Source organism: Periophthalmus magnuspinnatus, chromosome 12 (assembly GCF_009829125.3).
Source record: "Periophthalmus magnuspinnatus isolate fPerMag1 chromosome 12, fPerMag1.2.pri, whole genome shotgun sequence".
Lineage (NCBI taxonomy): Eukaryota > Metazoa > Chordata > Actinopteri > Gobiiformes > Gobiidae > Periophthalmus > Periophthalmus magnuspinnatus.
In genome coordinates this window covers 4,540,233-4,554,221 of record NC_047137.1, presented here as the reverse complement: position 1 = coordinate 4,554,221, position 13,989 = coordinate 4,540,233, and the positions used below count along the sequence as shown (strand labels likewise).

At 39.8% G+C, this 13,989-nt stretch overlaps 3 protein-coding genes across 4 annotated transcripts in view; all 3 read right to left on the bottom strand.

The window, feature by feature from the left end:
• The window catches only part of LOC117379502 (WD40 repeat-containing protein SMU1), a 218,067-nt gene that overhangs the window by 200,840 nt on the left and 3,238 nt on the right, over positions 1-13,989 (bottom strand). The gene's annotated exons all lie outside the window — the stretch shown is intronic.
• Positions 7,952-11,429, bottom strand: noc4l (nucleolar complex associated 4 homolog). Its single transcript, XM_033976314.2, has 15 exons — positions 11,249-11,429; positions 11,042-11,162; positions 10,867-10,973; positions 10,666-10,773; positions 10,444-10,593; positions 10,269-10,371; positions 10,151-10,185; positions 10,023-10,073; positions 9,824-9,935; positions 9,674-9,734; positions 9,489-9,599; positions 9,251-9,414; positions 9,083-9,165; positions 8,862-8,975; positions 7,952-8,189 (listed from the first exon to the last, which is right to left on the bottom strand). The coding sequence occupies exons 1-15, from the start codon at positions 11,399-11,401 to the stop codon at positions 8,070-8,072; spliced, it is 1,593 nt and encodes a 530-aa protein (XP_033832205.1). The 5' UTR covers positions 11,402-11,429; the 3' UTR covers positions 7,952-8,069.
• On the bottom strand, positions 11,895-13,815 carry pus1 (pseudouridine synthase 1). Its single transcript, XM_033976321.2, has 6 exons — positions 13,525-13,815; positions 13,242-13,453; positions 13,032-13,169; positions 12,839-12,941; positions 12,058-12,758; positions 11,895-11,982 (listed from the first exon to the last, which is right to left on the bottom strand). Exons 1-6 carry the CDS (start codon positions 13,586-13,588, stop codon positions 11,950-11,952), a joined length of 1,251 nt encoding a protein of 416 aa, XP_033832212.1. The 5' UTR covers positions 13,589-13,815; the 3' UTR covers positions 11,895-11,949.

Here is a 13,989-nt window from a genome sequence, read left to right as displayed (position 1 = left end):
ATATACTACACCTTTGAATGTGTGCTTATGATTAACTCAACAGCATTTTGTAAGAAGTATGTCTGACCATAGAAAATACCATAGAAAATATCATAGAAAATATAAACAAATATAAATAGATGGCACTAACTGCATCTGTGGCGCTGGACAGTGGACAAGACCAGCAAGCATCCGCTAACTCTCAGAATATTTAAAAAGGCTTACTTTACTGCCATCTGTTGCTTGAAAAGGGAACTTCTACTACCTACAATTCAGAAATTAAATCAAATAATTTGTTCACCATCAAGGGTATTTTTTGCAGACAAACAAATAAAGGACATCAAAGCACTGACTAGATAAAACTAATATATCACAATAATAAATGATATCTTAAAATGCATAAACTACGAAGAATATAATACTGGCATGTCCTACCTTGTCTTTGGTCCTGGTGTAGTTGGTTGCCGCTCCCTTCCTGTCCCCTCACAGACTGGTGGAGGAGGTATGGCCGTATATCCCTGTGTCCATGTGTTCAGAGGAGACCTGGAGATGGGTGGAGTAATGAGCAGGGTTTAGGCTGCAAATCCCTGGACTTCCTCATAAGCAGCTGCACAGTCCCCTGTACAAACACACTAAAACACATACAGCACAAGAGGTCCCATTGTCTATCACTCAGCTGCTAAAAGATATTTTCCCTATAGTGTATGTGGACCTAAATATATATTTAGCCTACTTTAAATTGCAGAAATAATTATCCAAACATCTGGCTTGCAGACAGTCCTGTTCTCTTCACCTCCTGCAAATCTCCAATCAGTGGACTCAAATCAAATGAGCCAGGTGGTTTTACTGCGGTTACATCACTCATCTGTCGATAGCTGTTGTGCTAGGGCAGAGCTGAGGAGAGGACAGAGACACAAAGTGCGTGAGTGAGAAGAGAAAGCACACCGTACGCTCTGTTCTACTCTGTTGCCTAGCAACACTAGTTCACTGCCTCTTCCCATTCACTGCACACACAACTTACGGAAAGTGCTATAGACATAGTTTAGTGAGGCTGACTTTAACATGTGGATAGATATTTACAGATCGATCATGATCTATTACATGTCAGTTATATATAATTAATATTATTATTCTCTGATGAGAAAAATCAGGGTCTTGGTGACTCCCAGCAGATGTTTTCCTTAGTACAATAGAGGAGGCTCCATCATCTCAGGAGCTTCAGCGGAAAAGCAGGAAAAAAGGGTTTTATTTTCCCACAATAAAGTGGTTGTGTAGTAATATAGTGGTAGTCAAGTGAGTTAAAATAAACATGAAATACTATAAGGACTACTTCCCCATCTTCCCTCTGTCATGGATTCAGGAGCATTAAGTCATCACCTTGGTGGCTGTCACAACCTTTGAAAACCCCATCCCACACTAGAATCTTTTTCAGTAGGTCTACAACAGCCTATAGGCCTAAATGACTAGGGTAAATTGAGTCACCCATTAAAGTTATACATTATTATTAAAATGAAAATGAAAAGAATAACTTGTAATCATGCCCAATTTATTATGTTTTGATAAATTAGAGCTCAAACAGTCATCAGCCTACATACTGTACTATTCTGACTTGCCACTATCTCGTCAAAAAAACAAAAAAACAAAAAACTGTAATGCAAAAAGTGGCTAAACATGTATCTTCCCTAGCCTGCCCTGCCTGTCCCTCCGACAGAGTGTGCTTTTTGATGGCTAGGCAAACTCTCCATACTCCACGAGGCAGTTGTTTTTTGTTTTGTTTTTTTCATTTTACTTCGGTCAACTAAGGTCTTCATCAAAATGTTTTAGGTTACCTTTCATAATTTAGCTATTATGTTAAGTTTTGAAGAAGCTCTTGAAGAGGCTCATGATTGGTTCCAGCAAGTGACCCATCAGTCTAGTTCAGTGGTTCTTAACCTGGGTTCGATCGAACCCTAGGGGTTCGGTGAGTCAATCCCAGGGGTTCGGCGGAGGTCAAGACACGCACCAGACTCATATGATTCGCGGACTGCGAGCGTCTCCAGACGCTGGCCGTGTCCTAATTCGACAAATGCACCTTTGCTGTGCCTATCGAACACTGCTCACTCCAAGCTGAGCGCGCGCGCAATTGCGCACTGCTGACACGGTCTCTTTTTCAATGTGAGTCAGTGAGTGTGACCGGGGACGAGCTGCTCCAGCCAATTATGTGATTCACAGACGTATTGTGCAGCTTATCAACGTCATTGACAGACGTCCTCATGTCCCGCTCCCAGAGTTTTAGCCGATGTGGAGTGAAGACTCGCTGATGATTCTAAGTGCTGTTTAACCCCTTAACGTTCCGACGGCCCGCCCTCGGGCAAAGATCCGCGCGTAAAATTACGCGCGCGTAATTGCGTAACTTTACGCACTGTTTTGCAGCAGTTTTGCGTTTTAAACATGACGAAACGGACAAAACAAAGGAAGTACGCGACCGAGGACACTGTGGATGTTTGTACAAGTTAAACAAGAGGCATCTCGAACCCGGAGCGGTTCGTGGAACCGAGTGAAGATCTCATGATGGACTGAGGAGTAGAGGACCTGATGTGCTGATGGACTGGATGCTGTTCCTGGATGCGTGGTTTATTCTGCTATTGACTTAATTGTGGGTCAAATGTGTATTATGTGTAATCATTAGCATTAGCTAATGCCAATCTGCGCCCCCGACCACCACCAATCATCACGCACACACCAAAGTGTGCGTGAATGATTGGTGAAGTGTCTTGCCTAAGGACACAATGACAGAAGTTGGTCCGAGCGGGACTCGATCCTCCAACCTCTGTCACAGAATGACTGTCACACTGTCACATGTGCAGTGTGTTCTTAGTTTCCAGTGTGTGTTTGTTCACTGTTTGCAGTGTGTGGTTTGTAAATATATATTTATTTTGACCCTTACCAGTTGTTTTGAATATATTTTATTTACAAAAACACATTATATATATTGTGTTTTGATATGATATGTAAATGTACAGTAATAGAGCAGCTGGGTGTGCAGATACAGATTCCTCTCTGTGTATTGGTCATTGAATACTGTCACTTTGAACGGCATAAAAACATAAAACGACATAAAAACGAAGAAAAGGAACAGACTTTGCTGTGAAAATGACATGAGAGTGGCCAAGGTGAAGCCATGCATTTCTGAACTGGTCTCTCAAAGGCAACAGCAGAAGTCACACTGATTTGCAGTAAATATTCATTATTATTCTAGTGTGATGGAAATTAGGTGATGGGTGTGTATTAAAATGTTAAAAATAATAAATAGCATAAATACAATAAGTTCATTATTGGAATACATAATACAATACAAAATTAAAATTATTTTAGTGTGGTAGTGTTAAAAAAGGTCATGTCTTTGTGAAAAGGTATGTATGTAATTTGTTGTGAGTTTATACATTGTATTGGTTTTATTCTTTGAACACAGTGATGTTAATGCATGATTTATTTTGTGCACCAGTAAAACACACATATGGCTTGAATTTGAAAAAAATTATATTTTATTTTTCAATAAAGAAGGGTTTGGTGAATGTGAATATGGAACCGGTGGGGTTCAGTACCTCCAACAAGGTTAAGAACCACTGCTTTACTGCTAACAAACATTAGCATGCTAACTTTGCACTTTCAGATTTTTGGAGGATAAACCGCTTTATAATTACATGTAGATAGCGAACAGCTGTCTCATTTCTGTTGTAAAAGATGCTTATACAATATAGTTGTACTAGGGCAAAACGAGTTTTACTCAACATGGGAAAAAAAAAATCAGGTACAGCCACTTAAACATAATGGACATTAATAAGGTTTAATAAGGGGAACGTCACAGTTTGTGGGGGTTTTATTTGTTTATTTTTTACTGCCAATGTCTCTAATTCCTCAGTCATCCAGGTATGATCAATAGTAAAAGAAAAACATGAAATCTGTTAACTTTTTCTCCAGTTGACAGATTTTATATTTTTCTTTGACTATTGCTGCTGTTGTTGATGTGTTGCTTCAAGTCAAGTGGAGAAGTTTCTGCTGATGTCTTCAATCAGCAGAAACTTCTTGTTGTTGCTTCTCACCGACTTCTGCTTTTCCTACTATCACTACAACTGATTCCAATCATATTTATAGTAGTGTCTTGTGGAGTCTAGGGAGGTGTTACTGTCCTATTGCCGTTTACTCTTGTGATGCATACTTGGACCACAAATACTCAGCACATTCCCAAAGGACCGTAGACAGTACCACACCTCCAGCGACCACAGTAGAACCGGTCATGTAGCTGCAGAATGCCACTTGTCCTGCTAAAACGCTTCCAAAGGCAAGGAATTTCCACGGCCCCCAACCATAGTCCCGATAGGGAGTGTCCAATTCCTCTTCTGTACCCGCAGAGTCTTCAGGGGGAGTGTGTAAGGGAGAGTTCTCAGGTATCATGTCCTCAGGAATGTTGATGACCACATGTGAATTGACAGTAGCCTCTTGCTGTATTGGCTCTGGATCCATAAACACAGGGGGAGTGTGAAAAGGAGAGTCCCCAGGTATCATGTCCTCAGGAATGTTGATGACCACATGTGTATTGACAGTAGCCTCTTGCTGTATAGGCTCTGGATCCATAAACACAGGGGGAGTGTGAAAGGGAGAGCGCCTCTGAGAGTAAATATTATCTGTTACTGCCACAGGTGGGCGCTGCAGGTCAGAACTGTTCGGAGGACTCACCTGAGGCACAGTGGGCTGCTGCAGAGCAAAAGTCATGGTGAGGTGGGCCTGCTCACTGTACTGGCTCTCCTCATTCTTCAGGTGCTCCATTGTAATGAAGGGGTGTTTGAGAGCATTTTCGGGGCGGATCCTTAGGTCAGGGTCTGGCTGCAGGAGTTTCTCAAGGAGGTCTACAAATACCATTTTGTCTCTGTGTTTTAGACACTCAGATATGGGAGGATCCTCCTGAATAAAAGCACACATTAAATTCTGAGCATATTCCAGTGGGTCAGGCGAGGCATCAAACTCTACCATCCCAAACTCATCTGTCGTCTGAAACCTCCACTGGTTACAGCTGTCTGTGGGGATGAAGTAGAGGTGGCTGAGCTGGCCTCTCCTCAACAGTCTTCTGCTGGAACATCCCACCAGGTTAAAGATGGACCTCAGGTTGCTGTAATATGAACCATCATTGAAAAGACAATGACCAAGGATACACTCCCCCAGAGTACAGCCCAGAGACCACATGTCCAAAGCCCCAGACACCGGGCAGCCCAGAGTGACCTCTGGAGCCCTGTACCTTAATGGCTGAATGACATCTGTAAAGTGCAGCTTGGAGGTGTAACAAGCACAACCAAAGTCAATGAGCTTGACTTTGAAAGGCTGATCCGTTTGGTTGACCAGCATCACATTATCTGGCTTTAAGTCAGCATGTACAATCCCAGCGCTCCAGAGGGCCTCCAGAGCTACCAGGAGCTGCTGGGTAACCGGCCTTAACTCATTCAGAGAGAGAGGGCCTCTACGCTGATTCATCAGGTCCCAAAGACTCTGATCTAACATTTCAAACACCAAACATTGGCATGTCAGATCTGTGAAGTATTCAATCATCTTCACTATGTTATTCTGGTCAGGATTTCTCAGGCTCAAGTCCTTCAAGATCCTGGCTTCTTTTTCAAAGCTGTGTCGGAGGTCCCTTGTGAATTTAACAGCCACAACATCTAGGTTTGGAGGCTTATAGCATTTGGCAACTTCGCCAAAAGACCCTGCCCCGAGTAAATCCATGACAACATATTCTCCCAACATGTCGGGGTCTGGCTGTGCTCGATCCATAGTATTGTATACTGTACTCATAATGGCGAGTGGAGTGGAGTTTGATGAAAATAGCGTTAGCTGTGTAAGCTCGTGTGAAGACAGTTGCTTCTGAGTTTGAGAAAACCCCTAACCCTTACACATCAGATCCACAACATTGTCCACTGATGTCACAAAGCGACTTCAAAGCTCCTCTGACGTCACAAAGCCTCTAGGGTCAAACTCCTCCATCCCTGAGCGCTTTGTGACGTCACAAAGCCTCTAGGGAAGTGGTTCTTAACCTGGGTTCGATCGAACCCTAGGGGTTCGGTGAGTCAGTCCCAGGGGTTCAATTCATTCTGCGCTATTTTTCAATGTGAGTCAGTGAGTGTGACCGGGGACGAGCTGCTCCAACCACTTTTGTGATTCACATACGTATCTGCGCAGCTTATCAACGTCATTGACAGGCTCCTCATGTCCCGCTCCCAGTGTTTCAGCTGATGTGGCCGATGTGGAGTGAAGACTCGATGATGATTTTAAGTGTTTAACCGCTGAACGTTCCGACGGCCCGCCCTCGGGCAAAGACCCTCGCGTAAAATTACGCGCGCGTAATTGCGTAATTTTACGCACTGTTTTGCAACAGTTTTGCGTTTTAAACATGACGAAACGGACAAAACAAAGGAAGTACGCGACCGAGGACACTGTGGATGTTTGTACAAGTTAAACTAGAGGCATCTCGAACCCGGAGCGGTTCGTGGAACCGAGTGAAGATCTCATGATGGACTGAGGAGTAGAGGACATTATGATTTGATGGACTGGATGCTTTTCCTGATCGGTAAGCGTGGTTTATTCTGCTATTGACTCAATTGTGGGTCAAATGTGTATTATGTGTAATCATTAGCATTAGCTAATGCCAATCTGCCCCCCCCTCCGACTACCAATCATTCACTCACACACCACTTTGGTGAAGTGTCTTGCCTAGGGACACAATGACAAAACTAAGGACACAATGACAGAAGTTGGTCCGAGCGGGACTCGATCTTCCAACCTCTGTCACAGAATGACTGTCACACTGTCACATGTGCAGTGTGTTCTTAGTTTCCAGTGTGTGTTTGTTCACTGTTTGCAGTGTGTGGTTTGTAAATATATATTTATTTTGACCCTTACCAGTTGTTTTGAATATATTTTATTTACAAATACACATTATATATATTGTGTTTTGATATGATATATAAATGTACAGTAATAGAGCAGCTGGGTGTGCAGATACAGATTCCTCTCTGTGTATCTGTATAAAACGACATAAAAACGAAGAAAAGGAACAGACTTTGCTGTGAAAATGACATGAGAGTGGCCAAGGTGAAGCCATGCATTTCTGAACTGGTCTCTCAAAGGCAACAGCAGAAGTCACACTGATTTGCAGTAAATATTCATTATTATTGTAGCCTAATGGAAATTAGGTGATGGGTGTGTGTTAAAATGTTAAAAATAATAAATAGCATAAATACAATAAGTTCATTATTGGAATACATAATACAATACAAAATTAAAATTATTTTAGTGTGGTAGTATTAAAAAAGGTCATGTATTTGTGAAAAGGTATGTATGTAATTTGTTGTGAGTTTATACATTGTCTTGGTTTTATTCTTTGAACACAGTGATGTTGCATGCACGATTTATTTTGTGCACCAGTAAAACACACATATGGCTTGAATTTGAAAAAAATGATATTTTATCTTTCAATAAAGAAGGGTTCGGTGAATGTGCATATGAAACTGGTGGGGTTCAGTACCTTCAACAAGGTTAAGAACCACTGGTCTAGTTGAGTAGACTTACCGCCGATGTGACGTCAAGTAAAATAAGCATAATAGAAGTGGAAGACCTTTTAGAAGACCTTGTAGGAGACCTTTTCTAAATCCTATGGGCCTATCCGTAGGTCAAAGGAGAAAACCCGTCGTTTGGAACATAGGCTTAAAAAGATCGTGATTTTAATAGGCATTTTAAATATGCCTGTGCCCTTTGGATTTGCCCTGTGAGTTAGTCCCCTGAGTTATAATCAGAATAAAGCCATTGGCTAGTTTCATTTTCGATGATACGGAGATTGACCAAAATTAAATATTTAATAGTAGTAAAATCATCACTGAGCTTAATAGGCCCATCTGGCACATAGATAGGTCTACCGGTACATAAGATTATCTCAAGAAGGAAGAGTTACAGATGAAACCACACAAAAAGATCTTTTTATTGAACAAATGCACTTTTTCTTAGAAAATACTCTTTAAAGAATAGGTGATGCAGTCCATGAAGACATGCATTGACACAAAGGTCTGTTAATCTAGACAGAAATGTTCCTGTAAGACATCTCCGCCTCCTTTCAGCAGCTGTGTGGCCGTTTCAAACTCCAATGGTATATTCTTCAACTGATGTGGCTTCAGGTCCCGTTCCATCAGCTGGGTTAAAAAAAGAGAAGCATAACATTGGATAATTAATGCAAAAACATCAGGTGGCTGCTGTAACTTGCATAACCTAGAATTTGAAGCCATTTATTATTTGTAGCAATACAGTTGTCCCTCACTATAATGTGTTTCACCTTGCTGTTTCGTGTATTTTTTTGTGTGCAATTTTGCATTGTTTTTTTGTTTTTTTACAGTGTATAAATGTGCATTGTGTTCTGCCTCCTGATTGGCTAAGGCACTGTAGACCAATGTCAATCAATCTCCATGCCGTGTCTCCTGTACAGTACAGAATGCATTCAGCTTGCCAAATTATGTAAATGTTCGATTGCTTGCATTTTTATTTATAGTACAAGAAAATATTTATATTTTTATTCCTCAAACAAATGTTTGGACCTGAAAATAGGTCTTGGATCTTTGGTTTCATTCTATACTACTGTACTTATTTTTGAACTTTGACAATGTTTAAACAAGAGAAATGTGAGAAAATGTTAATCTGTCTGAGAAAAGTGTATAAAGTGCATGGTGAGGGACAGCCTTAAAACATATATAATAATTGTAAAAAATAAAGCTGACTACTTCATGGATTTCGCCTTTTGCGGGCCATTTTTAGAACGTAACCCCCACGATAAACGAGGGACCACTGTAACAAGAAATATGATTCCGTACCTCAAACGTGGTTAACTCTAGTAGTTCATCAATGTCATCTTCTTGTTCAGTCAAAGGTGTATTTATCAGCATCGCGATTTTGGCAACATGGGGATGGTAATGTTTCTGTAATGTCTGAAAACCAGGTAAAAGAAAATCAGGAGCACAAAGCTGATTTATTCCACATGAACACTGATTATAGTATTATTGGAATATGGAAACTATACTCAAGTTAGACTTACCTTTATTTCCCACAAGCTGCTTTCCAACGCACACGACTTGGCAGGATCTTCTTCATCCATATCATACTGATCCTCCATTAATTCTATCGGAAATGCACAAACAAAGTGTATAGCTTATAGTCATAACATCTCATTGTTGTATCCATTATGACAGTAAAATCTTGTCACCATCTTGTGAGCTGGGCTTGTGAATGAGAACTCGGCACGAAGGATGACGGCGGATCAGATTGTAAATGAAGGGCAGAACTATGAGAAGGGCAGTAGGTGGCGCTGTGAGGGCTAAGCGAGCTAGGCGTTTGGCAAATGCAGCTATTAGGTACACGGGTAAGTGACTGGGAACAAATACAGTACATTTATTATTATTAACAAAATGTAACGGTAAGACAAGACATGCATATGGTATTACCTTGAGCTGAGAAAGAGGTTGGCCAAGTGGAAAAACCTTGATCTGTACTTGACATGAAAAACTGAAGGCTCAAGAAGATTATACAACTTCTGGTAGAAGTCAGGGTAATCTCTGCAATAAAAAATAAATAACTGTTAGGTACTTAAAAAAACAAAAACAAAACAATCATAGCACACTATACTCACAAGTTATGCTGATGTATGAGAACAAACAAACCATTCAGAGCTAGTAGACTGATGGCACCACCTTATAACACAAAGTAAAGATGTGGCAGTTACATGAACGGTTCCTATCTGCAAAATATAATCTTCTTTGGTCTTTTGTGGACAACTTACCAACTTCATAAGCAGCAGTCAAGAAGTCAATCATCAGAGTCGGTTTGCTCATATGTGGCAAAATGGAATCATGCAAGATCACCAACACCCTTTTATACATACTGGTTGGAAGCTATAAAAAAGTGAAATTGTTACTGGAAAGAAATTAATAATTATACATAAAATAATAAATAAATCAAGCAGATGATGAAATAATTACCTTGTATTTAAGAAAACATAACCACATCTTCTCAAACGCTCGCTTGTGCTCCTACAATGAACCAACTGTTAACAAATATGCCTTCAATATTGAGCATAACAAGACATAAGACTACATCACACACTTACCTTCAATTTGGCAGCTTTCCAATCTTCATGTTTAGCTGGAAAAATGTTTGGAATATTTAGTTTTATTTTTAATATTTAACTAAAAAAAAACAAAAAAGAACTTAACTGATAGACATACTTTCCCGTGTGACCATAAAGTTAGTGAGTTCTGACTCACTGCTTGCCATCGAAATGTTTGACATGAGATTAAAGACATTGTTTTGATACACGGGTAAAGGTACCTAAGAAAGAGATATAGGAAACTGTTAATATTTGTGTCCATATCAGGTAATTTTTAAATGTGATGTGTTTACCCCTTTATTTCTATCCATGACCTTTGTTACACTGTCACGAATGGCACTCATGACATAATAACGGACATCCACCATCTGAAGGTACTCCTGGAACCTGGAGAGCAGCAGGGTGTTGTCTGTAGTTACAGACAACAGTCGGCCCACCACCAACTGAGTGAGAGAGAATATAGTGTAGTGGCAACAGTGAAACATACTATTAAGATACAAATGATACCTTAATACCTGGATAAACTCTCTGGGGAAGCTGTAATGCTCACTCCAGTCTAAATCTTCAAGAGGATGCTGGCCTTCGCTTTCAGCAAATTTCATCAGGCAACAAATTGCAGCCTCCTGTATTTGCCAAAACAAATAACATGTGTATATGTGATACAACTTATATGAGACATAAAAGTTTGTTACCCAAAGTGACTTGAGGAAAATTACCTTGACACTGAATTCTTCATAGTCGAGATGGTCAAATAATATTTCCTTACAGCTGTTGTAACGGTGGCGCATGAATATTTGATATTTTTGCTGTGCAGTATAATCTCCTGTGACAGATAAATGAGTAACAGTTAAATATATTTTTTGGTATTTCTTCACTCTCATTAATACTGACCACTCAACGCCTCCTCTTCATCAGGGAGATTTCCCCTGTGCAGATCCTTTCTTTCCAGTAAACTACTAAATAGTGTGTTGCAAGAACTGATCGCACCGATGACATCTTTTTCTTTGTGGGACTAAAAACAGAAGGATGTAGAGCTGATAGCAAGACAGAGCTGAGTGTCTGATGCCACTACAGCCGTTAATTCCATTAATTCCTTACCTGAAGCATCTCCAACAAGTCATAAACATCGTTAGCGTGTTTTTTGCTCTCAAGTACGCCCTTCATCAAGGTATCCGGATCAATCTTTGCCTTTTTTGCATTTTCTTTACCTTCTTTAGCAGAACTCACGTTGCGTTTCTTGGTAGGCGCCATGTTTCGCTACAGATGGTGCTACGTTCAAAGATAATGGGGAATGTTCACCATGTTAATAATAACGAGAGAAAAAAATGAACATAAAGGCCTTTTAGCTATAGTTTATGTTGCATACAGTTGTGTTGTATTCATTTAAATTATATATAATTCTATATGATGTAAAATTATAAAAACTTTCACCTTACTACAATTCCCATTTGATCGGATACTGTGAATGCACCTGTGAAAGATGAATTTTGGAAGTGTTCTGCCGCCTACTGGGCTGGAGTATGCATATAGTTTTCTTTCTCTTTTTAAGAAATTTAACCTCTTTATGTGTGGCAGCAAGCTAAGCACTAACAGTCTAATATTCAATCAAATAAGCAATATAATAATATTCAGAAAGCAAAAGTCTTCTTAAAGCAAATGTTTTTTATTTTATTTTTGTTTGACATCTTTGAAGATAACAATCACATAATCCATAAAATTACAAAATAAAATAGGAAAATATTGATGTGAAAAGAAGCATTTTGTGTTGATTTTTACAACCACAAAAAATAAAGTATGAGCTAATCAGAATCATTTTGTATTTCCTCCTTGACCTGCAAAAAGAAAAAGACCAGAGGTTATTGAAGTATTATAACTAGGTTTCAAAATAAATATTCTATCTGATATACCAGTTTTTGGTCCTCATTTCCTTGAGAGCCTGTAGCTGTGGCTTTAAAGTCATGTATAGGTAGAGTGGCCATCCAACTAATCATTGAGCCTTCCTGACACTCAGTTTCTACAATAGTGGGGTAGATGTGCGCTTCCTTAAAGGCCTGGATAGCTGCTTCCTCTTTGTTCCATTCCAGTTGCTCATGAAGCCCATCTCCTCCAAAGCGTTTGTTATATCTGTCAAAGTGGACCCGCTCCAAGACCAATCCAAGCCCGGGAGCTTTAGGTACATCCACCTTCTCTTTCCCCCAGCTCCTCTCCATCACGTTGTCTGTGGCATAACCTTTCACAACAGCAATCACCAAGCCGATCATCTTACGGATCTGATGCATCATGAAGCTCTGCCCTCTGACTGTGATCTCTACAAACTCATTGTCACTACAGATAAAGGGCTTCCCACAGGACATCTGGGTGATGTAGCGGCGAGCACTGGGGTCGCACGATGCCTTCTGAGAAGTGAAGTTGTGAAAGTTATGTGTGCCTTTATAAAGAGCGAACAAGCGGTTTACATTCTCAAGTGTCTCTGGACTCAGCCTAAAGGCAGCTGCTTTTTCAGTATCATAATCTTTCGATGCAAAAGCCACAGTTGGAAGTGTATAGGAGTAGGTCCGTGCATCACAGTTGTTTTTGGAGTTGAAACCCTGAGTCACTCGTTTAAGACCTGTCAAAGGTATAAAGACCATTTATGATGAGACTCATTGTTGAATTAAAATAAATCGAAATGCTCTAGACAGAGCTTACCCAGAACTCTTATTTGAAGTGGCAAATGCTGATTAATCTTTTCAATTATATCATCAACTAGGCGTACCTTCAAGGACACAACTTGACCTGCAGCAGACACACCCTGAAAAAGAACTCAGATGTACTCAAATCTCAAAACTCAATTAAGTAAAACTGTACTTACACAAAGCATTTCTATATATTATATCCCCACCTTGTCTGTTCGGGCACATCTTTGAAAAGACATCTTCTTCATATCATCACAATGCTCTTGTGGGATGCAGCCAGATTTTACAAGTGCTGTGACCAGATCATCCTCAATAGTTCTGAACTGAGAGTTTCCTGGATTTCTCTAAAGATGATATTTTCACTTAATATGAAAAGAAATAATGGCAAAACATCTCTTTAGCTAACAATCATTTACCTGCATGCCATAATATCCTTTCCCAGAATAAGCAATAAGTAAAACCACTTTCTTTTTAGGATACTTCTTCTCATCTTCTATGGAGTCGTCAGTTTTGAGCTTTTTGGCAACAGCAGTATCTTCATTGTCCTCACTGATTCTTTTCAGTACTTTGTCTGAGGGAACACCTTCAGGTACTTCACTCATATTGTAAACCAATTTAGTAAGAAAATCTGTGAAGAAGAAACACATTTTAATGAATGAATGAATAATTTGCACAATACATTATTAGAAAAAAATTTACCTTTATTCCTGAGTCTCAATCTGCTGCTTCCTAAGGCACTAAGAAGAGGTCGAACAAATAGCATTTCACGCTATGACATGATGGATGATTTCTTAGGTACTAGAGTAAATCCTGCCAAAATTGAAATAAGTTAACGTGGTTTAGCAACACATTAATACTACGCTCACACACTTTCTTGCATTGAGTGTACCAAAATGGTGAACAAAATAACTTATAGGAACATGTTTTCCCTGGATTCTGTCAAACTAAACCATGGACGTACTACAGGAACACACATGGCTATGATTACCTTTAACCCGGATGTAAAATCGCAGTACTCGTTTGCGTATCATAATTACGTCACAATCTACAGCGCCGATAAAATTTCCCCATGGATTAAATATTCATAGGTCTTCGGCTTCCTTCAATACATAATAAGTGTCCTGAAAATGTAAAGCAATTAAAACGCACTAAGCATCTAAATAG